The 15,423-nt window shown below is 42.0% G+C and overlaps 2 protein-coding genes across 4 annotated transcripts in view; one reads left to right on the forward strand and one right to left on the reverse strand.

The window, feature by feature from the left end:
• Window positions 1–671, reverse strand: part of LOC132078221 (uncharacterized) — a 100,715-nt gene extending 100,044 nt beyond the window's left edge. Inside the window, exon 1 of the transcript XR_009419236.1 lies at window positions 574–671. The gene's annotated coding sequence lies outside the window, so the exon portion shown is untranslated. The remainder of the gene's footprint in view (window positions 1–573) is intronic.
• Window positions 672–3,574: 2,903 nt separating this feature from the next.
• The window catches only part of NR2C2 (nuclear receptor subfamily 2 group C member 2), a 37,798-nt gene continuing 25,949 nt past the window's right edge, over window positions 3,575–15,423 (forward strand). Inside the window, exons 1-4 of one of the 3 annotated variants that reach the window (XM_059480446.1) lie at window positions 3,656–3,808; window positions 6,891–6,974; window positions 8,206–8,305; window positions 14,702–14,812. In XM_059480446.1, coding sequence (XP_059336429.1) covers window positions 14,741–14,812 — 72 coding nt within the window. In that variant the 5' untranslated portion in view covers window positions 3,656–3,808; window positions 6,891–6,974; window positions 8,206–8,305; window positions 14,702–14,740. Of the gene's footprint in view, window positions 3,809–6,890; window positions 6,975–8,205; window positions 8,306–14,701; window positions 14,813–15,423 lie in introns of all 3 variants that reach the window. The other 2 variants (XM_059480445.1, XM_059480447.1) reach the window with 2 other exon arrangements.

Consider the following 15,423-nt stretch of genomic DNA (forward strand, 5'->3'; position numbering starts at 1 on the left):
TACTCAGAGACAAACATGGAGAAATGAGGGCAAACCTCCCACTTGTTGGAGGTCACCAGCTTCCTTCTACACAGCCCAGCCACGCACAAACCCAAATGAAAGGCATGAGGACTCACACTTTAAAAATCATCTGCTAACATTTAAAAGAGAGACTTAAATTGAATGTGGTATTAACAAGACCAAACAGTTCTGTTAAAACTTTGTCAGTCACTTGTAATTGTTGAATTCTTCTATACTAAGTATTGGTTCTGCTCTGACAATTTATCTTGAAAGTTCCCAGAAAATTTTAAACAACTGAAATGAGAACTTAATAAAAACCCCAAACAACCGAGCTCTACAGTACTGTCTATCCCAAACATTCAAAACACATGAATAACCTCAAAACCTATTTATATTTTATACTACACGGCACACACCAAGTTTTAATCCTTCTTAGTCCATTATGTACTTTTACTGCCACCACCATGGCCAGAGAGCGAGCTTTGGCCTCTTGCAGCCCACACGTTCACTGTAGAGGTCCTCTCCTTCCATGCCTAGAGCCTCTTTCCCTCCCTGGAAGTACGCACATCTTACCTCTGTTCCATAGGGAATTTAGTCCGTTCTCCTGGGCAGGAAACAATTTCTGCAGGGTCTCTTCCCTTCTCTTTTTGCAGGGCAGCTTTGTAGCTGCCTCATTTTTTCTTCTGAGGCAACTATCCTATTTAATGGGAGGAGCTAAAACGTCCTTATTATCAGCAGCTGCGTTTGAAACTGACCACCACCACAATCCTTTCTCAGCTAAGGCTGGGAGCAGTTCACTCTTTCCGGGCAGGAATTGCGGCCCGAGGAGAGGCCTCCTCGGGCTAGCCCGTGCTCCGCCAGGAGGGGAGCAGCCCTGGGGAGGGTAGCCCGTTGTCCCGTCAGGAGAGCAGCCCTGGGAAGAGCAGCCCGTTGTCCCGTCAGGGGAGCGGCCCTGAGGGGAGCAGCCCTGAGGGGAGCAGCCCGTTGTCCCGTCAGGGGAGCGGCCCTGAGGGGAGCAGCCCTGAGGGGAGCAGCCCGTTGTCCCGTCAGGGGAGCGGCCCTGGGGAGAGCAGCCCTGAGGGGAGCAGCCCTGAGGGGAGCAGCCCTGAGGGGAGCAGCCCTGGGAAGAGCAGCCCGTTGTCCCGTCAGGAGAGCGGCCCTGAGGGGAGCAGCCCTGAGGGGAGCCGCCCGTTGTCCCGTCAGGAGAGCAGCCCTGGGAAGAGCAGCCCTGAGGAGGGCAGCCCGTTGTCCCGTCACGAGGGCGGCCCTCGGTGCAGCTCTCGCTCGCGGGCAGGACTGCGGGATGAGGACAGGAGCCTTCCATGAGGAGCAGAAGGGCAAGCAGGAGCTGATGTATGCCGGTGGAATCGCCCATATCCTGAGGGCTGGATGGGAGAGGGAGTGAAACTACACTTGGCAGAAAGCGGTGGCTAGAGAAGGTGGTATGTTAATTTCAGGCTTTCTCACCATCCACATCCATTTTAACTGGTAGTTAGATACATTTCCCCCAGGTCTGCTTTGCCCACGACAGTAATTGTTAAGTGATCACTGATCACTCTGTCTTTATTTTAACCTATGAGCTTTTTCATGTCATTTTCTCCCCATCCTGCTATAGAAGAGGAGGGGAAAATGAGTGACTGGGTTATCCTGTGGCTGCAATCCACAGTAAGCTCACCACTGTGCGGTAGACAGGTATAATTATTTTCTTTGCTGCCAGTCTAGTTATTAACCTTGACTTGTAGAGTAATCTCAGTGTTCTTTGATGTTTTCCACCTCTGGCATCTTCTATTAATTTCTGTCCAGTCATAGCTAAGGCCAAAAAGCAGTTTTTACTAACACTCCTTTATATATCTGTGTATATAAATTTAGCAAATTTCAGCATTATCTAATACAATCTTGCTTATTAAACAAGGGTATACACTGTTGCTCTATACTTCGTTGAAATTGTTGCAAAAACCACAGAGAAATTTGTCACAATGTTAATGCAGTTTTCCTCAACCTTAGTTTGTGTGGTACAGCAAGCATGATTGCTCTCCACCAGAGCTCAGAGTAAAACTGCTGCAAAGCTTTCTCCTGGCAGAAACAAGGAACATGGAGGAGACAAATCCTCCTGCCTTCTAAACCTTTCCTCAACTTGCCCATTAGGAAACACTGAGGGGGGAAAGCAGCCATTCATATTTGGCTTTAGCATTTTCCATTTTTCCTTTCATTTGGTCACACTTTGATGTATATTTTAAGAAGTTAAAAGAAATATCTGCTTCTAAAGGTATGCATGTCCATATTTTGAGAATTTGACATTTCTTCATTGTTGCAGTGTGTTGGAATAAACCTCTGGATATAACCCTCCAGCAGAATCCATCCTTTTTCTCTTCACCATCGCCTGAAGCTCTCCTCCTGAGGTAAACGGGGTTCCTAACAAGCCTGGACTTGTTCAGTGCCCAGCTGCAATCTCCAGCAAGCCAAAGATGTCACTGGGGTGATACACCACAGTTGCTGCCTTTGGCCCAGCAGCGAGGGTCAGACTGGCCCAGGCACAATCTAACTGGTAATATTGGGATTCATATTCCAATACTTCATGTATTTAACATTACAGCAATAAACACCCAAGACATTTTTGAAACATTTTCCTTTATTTGTGTATTGCAAACATATCTGCACATCACATGCTTTACTCATTTCTGGTCTGTGAAAGTAAGGCTGTAATTTGTAGGTCTAGTACATTAATCACACCTTTACCCCAAGGAGTCAGTTCTAAGAAAAAAAACTAAAAACCTTCCAAAGAAAAATTAAAAAAAAAAAAAAGCATACATACTGAATAGTCAACAGCACCTCTTGTTTCTGTGATTGTTGCATTTAACTGCTCTCTCTTCCATATGTTTTCTTTCAGGTGTTATCTTATTCATCTAACTGCTCCTTAAATTAGCTTCTGTAAAAATTATTAGAGTCAAGGGAAACCTACTAGAAGCATTAAGAACATTTTGATATGAGTAGGTTAAGGATAGCTAGTTATGACAGGGAGTGAACATCCGATAGCCTGTAAGAAGACAAGCATTGACAGGTGGTAAACTCTTAAACCACCTCAGCTACACCCAAACTTGTGTCATGTCTATTTGTGTGTTTGAAGGCACAACATACCTCACTCACGGCCAACTTTGCCATAAGAGCCCTAATCAATGACATTGACTTCACAAAATTAAATAAAAACTCAACAGTCTGGCGGCGGCCTTTGTGAGAGCTTGCTCAATTGTGAGCCCACCTTTGACTGCATCCTCAGCGAGAACCAAGATACACCTGGAACATCAATACCATCAGCGCACTGGACAGCAACCGCCAACCCGCGACCTCGGGCTTCCGGCTGCTGAAGAGCTCCCGAGCGAGAGGGACAAAGGCGGTGACCGTACCTTCCCCTCGCTGCCCCGGAGGCCAGGTTTCCGCCGGCACTTCCGCGGCGCGGCCGGAGCGGTGCAGGGCTCGGCAGGCTCGGGAGGCCCAGGTAGCCCGGTAGCCCCTCCCCGCCGCCGGCCCCGCCCCGCGGGGGATGGAGGGGCCGCGGCCGGGCTGGCGCTGGAAGAGGAAGCGGGGACGCGCTACCGGGCGGCGGCGGTGGGGTCACGAACTCTGACCTGTCACAGGGCACGGCACACACAACAAAACACGCCCGACCCCAACACAGTCCCGGCCCCCTCCCCTCCGCGGGCCCCACAGCCCCTTGCAGCCCCCGCGGGGGGAGGGAGGGCCGCTGCTGGGCACCGGCCTGCCCGGGCCCGGTCGGGTCACCGCCACTGCACCTTTGGCGCCCATTCCTGAGGTAAAAAACATTTTTTAAAATTGAAGCGGCCTGCTGGGTTTGTCTCGTGGGGGGCCAGGACGAGGGAGGGGGCGCGGGGAGGCGGCAGAGGGCCCTACTCTGGACACCCCCGCGAGGGGAGGGGTGGGGTGACGGTGGGTTTAGGGGAGGGGGATTGCACGGCTCCGATATTTGTCTGGTAAGCGAGCACCGGCCGTGGTCTGGCCTGGTCTACAGCTCCTGGAGAGAGAGGAAACAACCATTGTGGCGTGCTGGGTCGATCGGCGGGGCAGTCCCGTGCCGGAGCCGCTGGTTGCAGCGTGGGCCGGCTGAGGTCGGAGCTGGTCCGATCGCGGTGAGCAGAGTCTGCTGTCCAAGGGGTGTAGGGCGATGGTCGCGGCGATGATGAGCGCGGGACACCCAGAGAGACAGAAGATGGAGTCTGAGCGGGCGGAGGCGGCGGCTTGAACCCGACCCTTTTACCTTTGCCACCGGGAGGGCGGAGGGGAGGGGGCGGCGGGTACTTTGCATACGGGGCTGAAACCGCCGCCATCTTACCGGCCGCTTCCTCATTGCCATGCCTGGGCCTCCTCTAGGCGGACACAAGGCTGTACCGGAGGGGAGGGGAAGGGGCCTAATGGCGGCGGCAGCAGCCCCGCCTGGGCTCTGGCTGGCGGCCAGCGCCGCCATCTTGTGCTCAGTGAATCCCCGGGGGGCTTTCCCTCTCCTCGAGGGGCGGTACCGCCACTATTACAAGCGGGTGGCTCGGCCAATGGGCGATCTGCGGGGGAGCGCTGCGTCTGTCGTGAGGTCATTGGTCGGGCCTAGGGGCGGGCCGGGGGCGTGTCTCGGCGGCACGCGGCGGGGAGCTGCCGAAGGCCCTTCAGCAGCGGACGGGGCGTGGCGCAGCCAATGGGCACGGGCGGCGCGCGCGGCGTAGCCAATGGCGGCGCGGCAGGCCCGGCGCGCTGCCGGCGCCGCTCGCGGTGTTCCGCTCGGTCGGCGGGTCGGGCCCTGCCGCCGGGACAGTGTGCCGGAGACTGCCGACAGGGCTGGGCCCTGTCCGGGCTCCCCGCCCGTCCCGCCGATGGCAGCCTGCTGCAGGCCGCTCGGTGTAGCCGAGTCGAGCTCACAGCGTAAAGAACGTTGTTTCATTAAGACAAAGGAAAAATTTCATTAAGTTTGAATTCGGCCGTTTGCCATGTTTTGTCAGTAGGGCCATACCCTTAGAACCTCTCAAGCTGAATTTATGGCTTGCTTCAGCGGTTTCACTGCAGCTTAGGGAAAGATTACTGATTCTACACTGTGTTTTGGACAGCATATACTGAGCTGGCTGCCACCCTGTTATGCTGAAAATAATTTCCTGGTGCCTCTTCCTAGGTTTTAAATTTCACCTCTTTTGTTGATTTGGGAGGTTTTGTTGTGGTTGCCTTAAAAACTGTTGCTCGGGGCTTTTGCTAGGAAGCAGATTTTGCCTTCTGAAAGTTGACACCATTAAAAAGCTTGGCATGGCTGTGTATGGTCTCTGTGCTTCAGCTGGATTCGATCAGATAGCCTCAGCTTAAGGTTCTTTTGTGAAGGTCGGAAGTACAAAAAGCCTTGGTGATAGCACCAACAACAGCAAATCTGTCAGACTCATTCTATAGCAAACACTTGTGTTTTGTGTCTCAGAAAGCTACTATTATGAACAAAGTATCTCTATCTGAAGGGCTTCTGTCCTCATAAAGCGCTGAGAAAATAGCACATTATAAGCATATGATTATGCTTCTTGTGCTTCTTGCTGAACATAAAAAAAATAAGAGGAAACACTGAATAGGAACCATTGAACAACTAAGAAACCATCCATAAGCTGAGTATGGTGGAAATGGTTCATAGTCTTAATCAAGTCAACACTTCAATAAAATAATGACGAGCTGTAGGAGAACCTAGCATAAATACAATTTCCATGGGGATGTCTCAAGTTTGATTATCCATTGTTACAAATAATCTATGCTTGACATATACAAAATTACTTTCACATTTGTCACAATATAAGCGAATCCATTTAATTTAATGAATTCTGACATATTTAACAATGTTAGCTTTGTAGCAGTTACATTTGAATGGATGCTAGAGAGACATGCATACATTTTTCTGCTACCTGTGTTGCTATTGTGTGCTGTATTTTTAAATTTTATATTAAATGACTGCTTCGCAATTTTAAACAGAGGTTTCGAATGAAACATCAAACAAGCCAGCATCCAGAAATGCCTTTTTATTACCTACGCCTGAATCAGAATCTGAAGTCTAGCCCTATAATTAGCAAGTCACAATTAAAAACTGAATGTATTAATTGGAAATCTTAATTAAATTTACCTTGGAAGAAATACATCCATAATAATGATAATTAAAAATATATTGAAAATGGTTTTTTTATTGTTTCTTTGTCTTTGATTTCTTTGTATTTTTTTTCTAAACCCTAAAGTTGAAGGTGGAGTTACTTGGAATAGGATGAAATGACTCTGCAGTATCACATTATAATAAAGAAATAGCCTAAATAATGGAAGATACATTGTAGATGAAACTGTTTATTTCCCTTATTGCGTAAGATTACTCTTAAGAATATGGATGAACGTGGTGGTTTGATGGAATGACTCAATTAAATGCCAAGCAGCATTCTTAGCTTGCTGCTCCCTGGTTCAGCATGCGGGGTAGAAGCAGTTTAATGGCAAGGTTTCTCCTGCCTGAGCTGAGGAAAGTGCCTTTGAGATCTATGAATTCTGTAAGCTGCATTAGAACTTGACTTTGAAATTAGTCCTTTCTCATTTATGAAATTAACATCTCTTCTTTACAGCTTAAATAATGGACTGGAAAGAGTATATTAGAGGCTTAATTAAGTAAAAGAATAACTGTACTTCAGCAGTTTGAATAGTATGCATGTCCCATATATGTTTATGTGTATGTATGCGTGCGCACACACACATCAATGGCACCTTCTCTTATTTGCTAGATATTTCAAGCAGAGTTGTAAATTTTCAAAAAGTCATAGCAGAGCGAGCTTTAATACTAAGAAAAAACCCAAACTTTTGTGCCTGATGGAGGTTGCTGGCATCTTTCCAAACAGGTTCTCTAATGGTCTTGTTTCACCATGGCAACCAATATGGAGGTGCTGGCTCAACAGGTAGTGGAGACTCAGCAGGTGGCTGAGGTGAGTGACAGATGATATCACAACAGTTGGTATATGAGATTTTGAAATTAAAAACTTATTAGGGAGTCCCTGCCATTTACAATTAAGCATAAACAGAATGGAAGATCTTTAAAGAAAAGTGCTGCTTTACATTTGGGGACAAGCATGAAAACAGTCCAACTGGAACATGTTTTGTTTACCCTGCTTTGTTCTGGTGGCCCCCGTATTAAGACTGTAAGTGGAAACTTCAACATGAGCTATAGAGAAACTTGTCTGTATTATGAATTGTTTAAAAAATTAATATAACAAAATTTCTTGTCATTTGATCATTAGATTGACCTTTTGGGACATGGAAAGCTTCTGCACCTAACTGGAATTGTAATCTAGATCCACCACAGTGTTTGAAGTTACCTGTTTTACTTATGCGCCATTCTGAATTTACAGCAAAGTGGTTAACTTAAATCAGTTTTTATATTTTGTGCCCACACTTTAAAGAAAAAAAGCACAAAACCTTCTTAAAGTGATATTAAGTGATTAAGTGATGTCTAGATACATATTCACTGAAGCTTGGATGCTCAACAGCTAAAAAGTTTAAATCGGCTCATAAACACAAACTGCAAGTGTTCATGGCCATAGAAAATAATTTATCTCCCTCACTATGCAAACTTCAGTCAAAAAATAAGCAAGATCTTTTGTCTGATTAAAATTATTTGGTTTAGCATCCTTGAACTTTACTGTGATTTTTCGTATAGTTACGTAATTAAGGGATTTAATAAATAATAAAGGGCAAATGGGCTGAGAGATAAGGCCACTTTTCAGACATTAGTGTGGAGTTTTCTTTCACCTAATGATCTAAGATTACACATGTATATTAAAAATATTTTTATTTCAAGAAGTCCTATAAAAGAAGAAAATATAAGTTTAATTCTGGTTTTAGAAGTTGATTTGAGATTCTGTACTTAGAAGTACATTTTTAAAAAAGAAATTTCATTCTTTTAAACAAAATGGCCTAGTGAGTGTCCTGAAATTAACATCTTGGAATAGTTTCAAAAAACTTAAGTTTCACAGTGAAAACCAACAAGAGATTTTTCACTCTAGTTTTCTGTACCAGGTATGAATTTGGCAAGCTGCATTTTTTTAAAAACACTTCCAAATATATTTGAAAGAGAAACCTGTAATGGAAAACTTTATACTATATTGGTATAACATCTAAAGCACATAAAATATGTGACATCTGTAATTCCTCGTGCAGGAAATGCACCGTGGTAACATAGTGTGATGGTTGTATCTTGCCACTGGAGAGATCGCTCCATCTCAAGAGTGTATGAAGCTCTGTGATTTCTTCGTGGCCGGTGGGTAAATAGAGGGTTCCATCTCTTTATAGTATTCAGCTGCTGCTTAAATGATATGCCTGTCCACTGCGTAACACCATGAAAACTGTTCATGGAAAACCAGTTGTAAGCAGCATTATCTCATTAGGAATTCATTAATACTATGACCATGTTAATATTGAATAATTTCTTTATGAATGGCCGACTGCCTGCTATTTGTCTTCTCAGTTTTTAATACAGGTAAATACATAACTAGTTTTCTTTAAATATGCTAAAATTCTATATTTGTACTCACCATATTTTAGAGAAAATCAAACTTGGCACTGGCTTTAAAAAATTAGAGACTTTTGGAATATGATATTTTTTGTCAATGAAAATTAAATGGAAGAAGAGGGTTATTGACAATGCACTGAATTTTAGGTTATGAACTGTGAGAGACAAGTTGCAACTGGAATAACCTAATGCAAATATTAGTAGCTTTACCTATATCCCCATCACTTTTTCAACATAACTGCCACATATGCAGTGGCATGGGTTTATTGAAAGCTGTGATGCCAAGCACCAAACCAGACTGTCATGAAAGTAGACTACATTGTTTCTCTTTCTTGAGCAATAGTTCATCAGTTTTTTCATAAAATGGAATGTTTCACAGTAGTTGCTGAGTGTGCTCCAGTGTTGCATGTATTTTTGTACTTATTCTATTTTTAGGACTTTTAAAAATTGTTCTTGTAATGGTTTCAAATGATCTCACTGCTTTTGCTTCCTTGTGCTTTCTATAGTGTCGCTTGTTTAATTTTTTTTCCAATTGTGCATTTCTGAACAGACTGGATGAGGGTTCCATGTTTAGTGTTTGAAGTTGCCATTACTTACAGTTCATGAAACAGAAGAACAGAGAGCAGCTAGGGGATTTGGAGGGAATTTCAGCAGTTTCTCCTCATCCTGTGGAGCTTTTGAAAAGCAGGAAAAATACTTAAGCCTTAATGCAAAAATAAGTAATGCTACTTTTCTGAAGTATTTATTTAGTACAGTCACTGTACAATATGCAAGTGGCCTAGGTGTAGTCCCAGCACCGACTTAGGTCTGACTTGAGTACTGTTTAAGGAAAATGTGTTTGTTTTTAAAGGGGAGGTGCATTTCCTGTGTAGTACCTATTATTTTATATGCAAAATAAAAAAAAAAAAATGTAACAGCTGTTTTGGGTGGGGTGTGGAGGAAGGGGAGGGAATGTGTGGTGGTGGAAATAAGGGCTATTTCATCTTTCCAACAGCAGCTCTGGTGTAACCAGGGTGTAACCAGGAATAATTTTTAGTAGTTGCTATAACTTGGCCAGCTCTCTGGCAGCCACAAACTATTCCCGGTGCATCCTTTTCCTTGTCAGAGGCTTCAGGGAGAGAGTTACATGAGGTGACTGTTGAGCCCTGTGCTTCCTGGATCTTGTTTATGACAGTTACATTGCTGGAGAATTTTCAGTTGTTTTCAGTTCCCTCAGTGTCCTGAAAGGAAACTATCAAAGTCTGAAGCCTTTTGGAAAGCATGTTTTCCCATGAAACTCAAAAAATACTGTATATCTTTGTCACGTAAAATATTTTCTTGACCCTCTTCAGATATCTCTGACATGTTACATCATAAGTAGTTCTGCAGTTCAGATTTTCGTCCACATGAAGATATGCTTGAAAAGGAGAGTGGAAACACCGTTGTTCTGATGGAACAAGTTTTTACTTTGTTTTAAGAATTAAGAAGTATGACATAAGACCCTTTATATTTAATATTTTATTGATGTCATTGGCCACTTGCTCATTTCTGATGATTTTTCAAAGTGGAGTTTTGATGCAAAGTCCTCTTAAACAGTTTTTGGTTCAAATACAGCTTTTCTCAAGTTTCAATACAGCTTTTCTCAAGTTCCTGTTAAGGGTACCATGAGCCTGAGAGGTATTCACAGAAAGTGCAAATGGGAATAAGGAGATTGTATCTGGTTTAGGCCGTTGGGCAGCATTTGAACTGAAGACTGTTGCCAGATGTGGCATGGCTGCTGGTGTAATACAAGTGTGGGGTGTTCCATAAGAGCTGGTCTGAGATTTTCTTTAGCATGCAGATGTGGCAATTGCAGTTTCTTCCATGATTGTTGCCTTTTTATGTGCTATACAAGATCTTGCACTGGCATCCTATTAGGGCAGTTAAACTAGAGTTCTAGTGGTGAATTTAACTTTTATCTGCCATCCTACAAAGGGCCGCTTGGGAGTGGTCAGGAGAGCTAATTCCAAGGAAAATAATTGAAACGTTTTTTAGATGTATCTTACAAAGAAATATATTTGGATATACATTTTTGGTAAAAGCCTATTATTAATTTAATAGCTAAAGCTACTCATTAGGAAAAATATCTATGGAAAAATAAGTCTTTCTGATTTGATTTGAGTTGCAGGTGTAAAACTTGGTACCATATTTTTCATTTAAATTCTTTAGTTATTTTATGGGTGCAGTTAAAAATATTTGGTCTGTGATTGCTAAATTATGCTTTAATTATTATAGAAAAGAGAATAGAAATTATTCAGCCTGAAATTGGTTTACACATAATGTATTCAAGCAATACAATTACTTTGGCTTTTACTGGAGTTCATGTAGAAAATGTTTTTCTGCTTAAGTTAGAAGAGATTAGAGGCTTTAAAAATTTCTATCTATGTGGCCAATGGATTATTCCTTCAATTTATTTCTCAAATGCTGTTTTTATAATCAGTGTCGGAGGGGGAAATAAGCTACAGAAAGTACGGAAAATTTGGTTAGTCAGGACAAATATTTATTATATATGTACATATGTTCGTACAAACACACATAGATGCATATGTAGATACATGATGGGTAAATCAGTCAATTACTGTATAAACACGACTATATGCCTATGAAGAAACCTTATTTATTTCTAATGACATAAAATAATGAAATGCTTGGAGAAACCTAACTTCAAACTACTGATTTTATATATACACATATATTTTATATATATACACCCATCTACTGGAAGTTTAATATGATTTCAACTAAAATTTAGAAACTGAAAAAAAGTAGAAAAAATAAGGTAAATATAAAATTATATATATTTATGTTTAAAAAGAGAAAAAAATATTAGTAATTTAAACAGAAGAAACCAAATTTGATTTTGCCAGCCTTCAAAATGCACCTAATTACCAAATACTTGTTTTTAGTTTAATGATGAAAAAGGTAGATGCATATGTGTTTAAGTGTGTCTTTGTATTTCTTGAGCTTTGTACAGATTTTCTGTGTCACTTAAGGCAAATCATTATTAATTTCAATAAACTTCAGCATATGAAATTATTGCTAGTGGTACTTACTGGTTTAATAGCAATAGCAGTTATATTCTAGATACAAATAATACTTTCTTCTACACTAGATCACAGTTAGTTGACCTAACATTTACGGTGTACCCCTGCTGTAAATACACTCCCATAGGTAATTATGTATGGATATTCTTTTTAGAGAGATGTACAATAGATGATTGTGTTTTCCGTCAAGTAAAGTGCTTAATTTCAATAGTGAGCATATTTCTGTGCTGTGGAATCCTTGAAATTAGAAGAAAATACTAATGCTATTTAGACAACTAAATTATTCATTTGCTGCAGAAACTTTTCTAGTGGAAGCCCACTGGATTTTGTTGTTTATTGTTGTACAACTTGTCAAGTAGATGGTCACTTTCTCAAAATTTCATGTACCATAACTTTAACAAATTTAACTTTTGAAAATCTTAAAAATATTTTTTGTTTTCATCCATTTGTCAGCTTTCACTGCAGCCTCATGAAAATGTTTTGTTGTGGAATGAATTTTTAGAGCTAAAGATGCTCTATGGGAAATCTGATGGATTTTCCTTTCAATTTTGCTAATTTTATATTATTTTTCCAAGTCCAAGTGGGACTCACAAGACCTGGGGATCAGGCCCAGCTAGCGTGGGTTTAGGAAAGGCAGGTCCTGCCTGACCAACCTGATGTTGTTTTATGATGAGGTGACCCACCTCATGGATGAAGTAAAGGGTGTGATTGTGCCTACCTGTACTTCAGCAAAGCCTCTGATACTGTCTCACAACACTGTCCAAGGGAGGCTGTGGCCCAGGACTTAGACAGGTGCATCTTCATGGGGTTAAGAACTGGCTGGGTGACTGGGGCCTGAGAGTGGTGGGGAGTGGTGCCACATCCATTCTTCAGTCATTAGAGGGGTTCCTTAGGGCTGTTTTGGGCCCAGTTCTCTTTAATATTTTTATGGATGACCTGGATGAGGGGACTGAGGCCAAGGCCAACAGTGTGAGGTTCAACAAGGCCGTAGCTCCTGCTGTTGGGTCACCACAACCCCACACAGCACTCCCGGCTTTGGGCAGTGTGGCTGGAAAGCCACTCAACAGGAAAGTACCTGCAGGTGCTGGTCGACAGTGGCTGAATGTGAGGTGGGTGTGCCCAGGTCACACAAGAAGACCAGTGGGATCCTGCCTTGGATCAAGAGCAGCATGGCCTGCAGGACCAGGGTAGTGGCTGTTGCTCAGTACTGGCCACTGGTGATGCCACATCTCAAATCCTGGGGTCAGTTCTGGGCCCTGCTGTGCAAGAAAGACATCGAGGGGCTGAAGTGTGTCCAGAAAAGAGCAAAGGAGCTGGAAAAGAGTCTGGAGAGTCAGTCACTGAGGGGTGGCTGAAGTAGCTGCGTTTGTTAGGCCTGCAGAAAAGAAGGCTCAGGGGGGACCTTTTCAATCTCGACAACTCCCTAACAGGAGGGTGGAGTCAGGTGGGGGACAAAAAGAAATCGCTTCAAGTTGTGCCACATGGGGTTCAGGTTAAACATACATTGCAAACCCAGAAAACAATGTGGCTGTTCAATTCCAAAATGTTTAAAGAATTTCCATGCAGGTACCTTATGTCTGTCTTGTCTATCTTTCTCCTTGAACAATACAGAAGAATAGACTATTCTTTTTCTCTAGGCTGCCTGCAGTACATTGTGGTGTAAGGTCTGAAGATGGATCAATGAAAGGCTAAGGATTCTACAGCTGAACAATTGTAAAACAGTTTTAAAAGACCTTCTTGCTCTAATTTAGATCTTTTAAAGGGCACACAGCCTTGTTAATAATTCGGCATGGAAGACAAGATCATCAATTAAATGTGTCCTCTAAGAGTCTGGATTTTTGAGAGTCTTTTTTTCTCACATAGGTATCTTGTTTTCTGCAGCTGAAAACTTTGGATCATCCAGTAATTAGAAGACACCTCTTATTTCTACATCTTTCCTGTCTCTTTTTCTCATTTAGTGTGCAATTTTTGTGACCTGTATTAAAGATTGTATGTTTAATTTAGATTACACTTTTATAGTATGTGGAACTCCTTATGGTATAGGCAATAGGGGAGTAAATGGTATGATTTCATTAAGTCTTGTGTATTTTAATACCTCTACTTCCCCAAAGGGACTGTAGTTCATGTTCCTTGCTATCCAAACTGGTTTTTCTTTATGTCATAAATTTACTTTTCTGTATATTAAACAAAGATTTTTCAAAGCAAGCTAAAACTGAAACTGCCCTGTTGTCCAGCTGTAAAAATTTTGATATAACTCCAAGATTGTTTAGAAGAGGATTTGATAAAAACAACTTGTGACCATCCTAGCATTGGACATGTTAATGCAGATACCAGGTTGATAGAATGGTTTAGGTTGGATGAGACGCCTTCCACTATCCCAGATTTCTCCAAGCCCTGTCCAGTATAGCCTTGGACACTTCCAGGGATCCAGGGGCAGCCACTCTAGGCACCCTGTACCAGGGCCTCACCACCCTCCCAGGGAAGAAGTTCTTCCCAATATCCAATCTAAATGTTGTCATCTATGTTTAATTCAACATTTAAAATTTTTGCTCTGAAAAAGGCTTTGCAAGGGATGTTATTCGCACTAAGTATTCAGAACTAAATTTGCATTATAGTTTGGTGTCTAGAAAGGTATGGAATAGGACAAAAAACAATAGTATTCAGAAGCAGTGTGAAAGTTAATCTCTGTCATTCAAAAGTACTTTGAAATTATTAAAAGGGGAACTACTTAACATTTTACTTACAGAAAAAAAAAAATGAGACAAGTGTATAATTGAAAGTTAAAAAAAGTATTTCTGCATTTCAGTAAGCTAAAGAATCATACAGTACTTACCTAGTGATTCATTTGAGCAGCGTGTGGTGGTAGTGGTGGTTTGGTTTTGTGAGGTTCACTCCATTTCCAGAAAAACAAAAATATTCTGATAATTCATTGAAAGCCAATCCAAGTTGGTTAAATGACTGTAACCTTTCCAGTAAATTTAGATTCTAAACTATAGGGCTATCTGATCTTTTATAAATATAGGTATTTTGAAAAGTGTTCAATACCTTAACACTGAATTAAATTTCTGTATGTTATTTACAGGTGCCGACTCTTCAGACTTCGTTATCTGAATCTCCAGTGATGACCAGCCCTTCTCAGCGTATCCAGATAATTTCCACAGACTCCTCTGTAGCTTCACCACAACGCATTCAGGTAAAAATCCAATAATTAACCAACTATAAATTTTCTTTTTTTCTTCTCCTCCTACTTAGCTTTATACAAAAGCATGCTAAAGACTATGGAATACTTCCTTTAAGTCTTGTAAGATTAGGTAATTTTTAGTGAAAATTAAAATTCTTTTTCCCTCAGTATTGGTGCTGACTAGATGGCTGTATATAATAGTTAGCCAGTGAGGAGTATTAACACAGGTTAAACCTTGCCTGCACAAGCAAATCTCCAGAGCCCTGGCCACACCAAAGGGTGAGATATTGTCAACAGATATCTGAGATTGTCTGCAAGTGGATTCCTCTTCCACTTACTTAGGAGCCAGTAGGAGATTGATCTATTTAGTATGAAGTTGGCCTTTGGGAATGCTGCACGGTGGAACTTTGTTACTGGGAGATAATAAAAAGATGTCATTAATGTATCAGAATGTATTCAATGACAAATTACATAGGACTTAGTAAATTTTAATGAAATTCTAGTGCATGATATGGTTACTCTACCAGGCAAAATAGAGATCATGCTACCAGACAAGTGTATCAGAAATAGAAACCTTCCATCATAACAGAATCTTGAAAATTGGCATGTGAAACAATAAAGCT

Source organism: Ammospiza nelsoni, chromosome 11 (assembly GCF_027579445.1).
Source record: "Ammospiza nelsoni isolate bAmmNel1 chromosome 11, bAmmNel1.pri, whole genome shotgun sequence".
NCBI lineage: Eukaryota > Metazoa > Chordata > Aves > Passeriformes > Passerellidae > Ammospiza > Ammospiza nelsoni.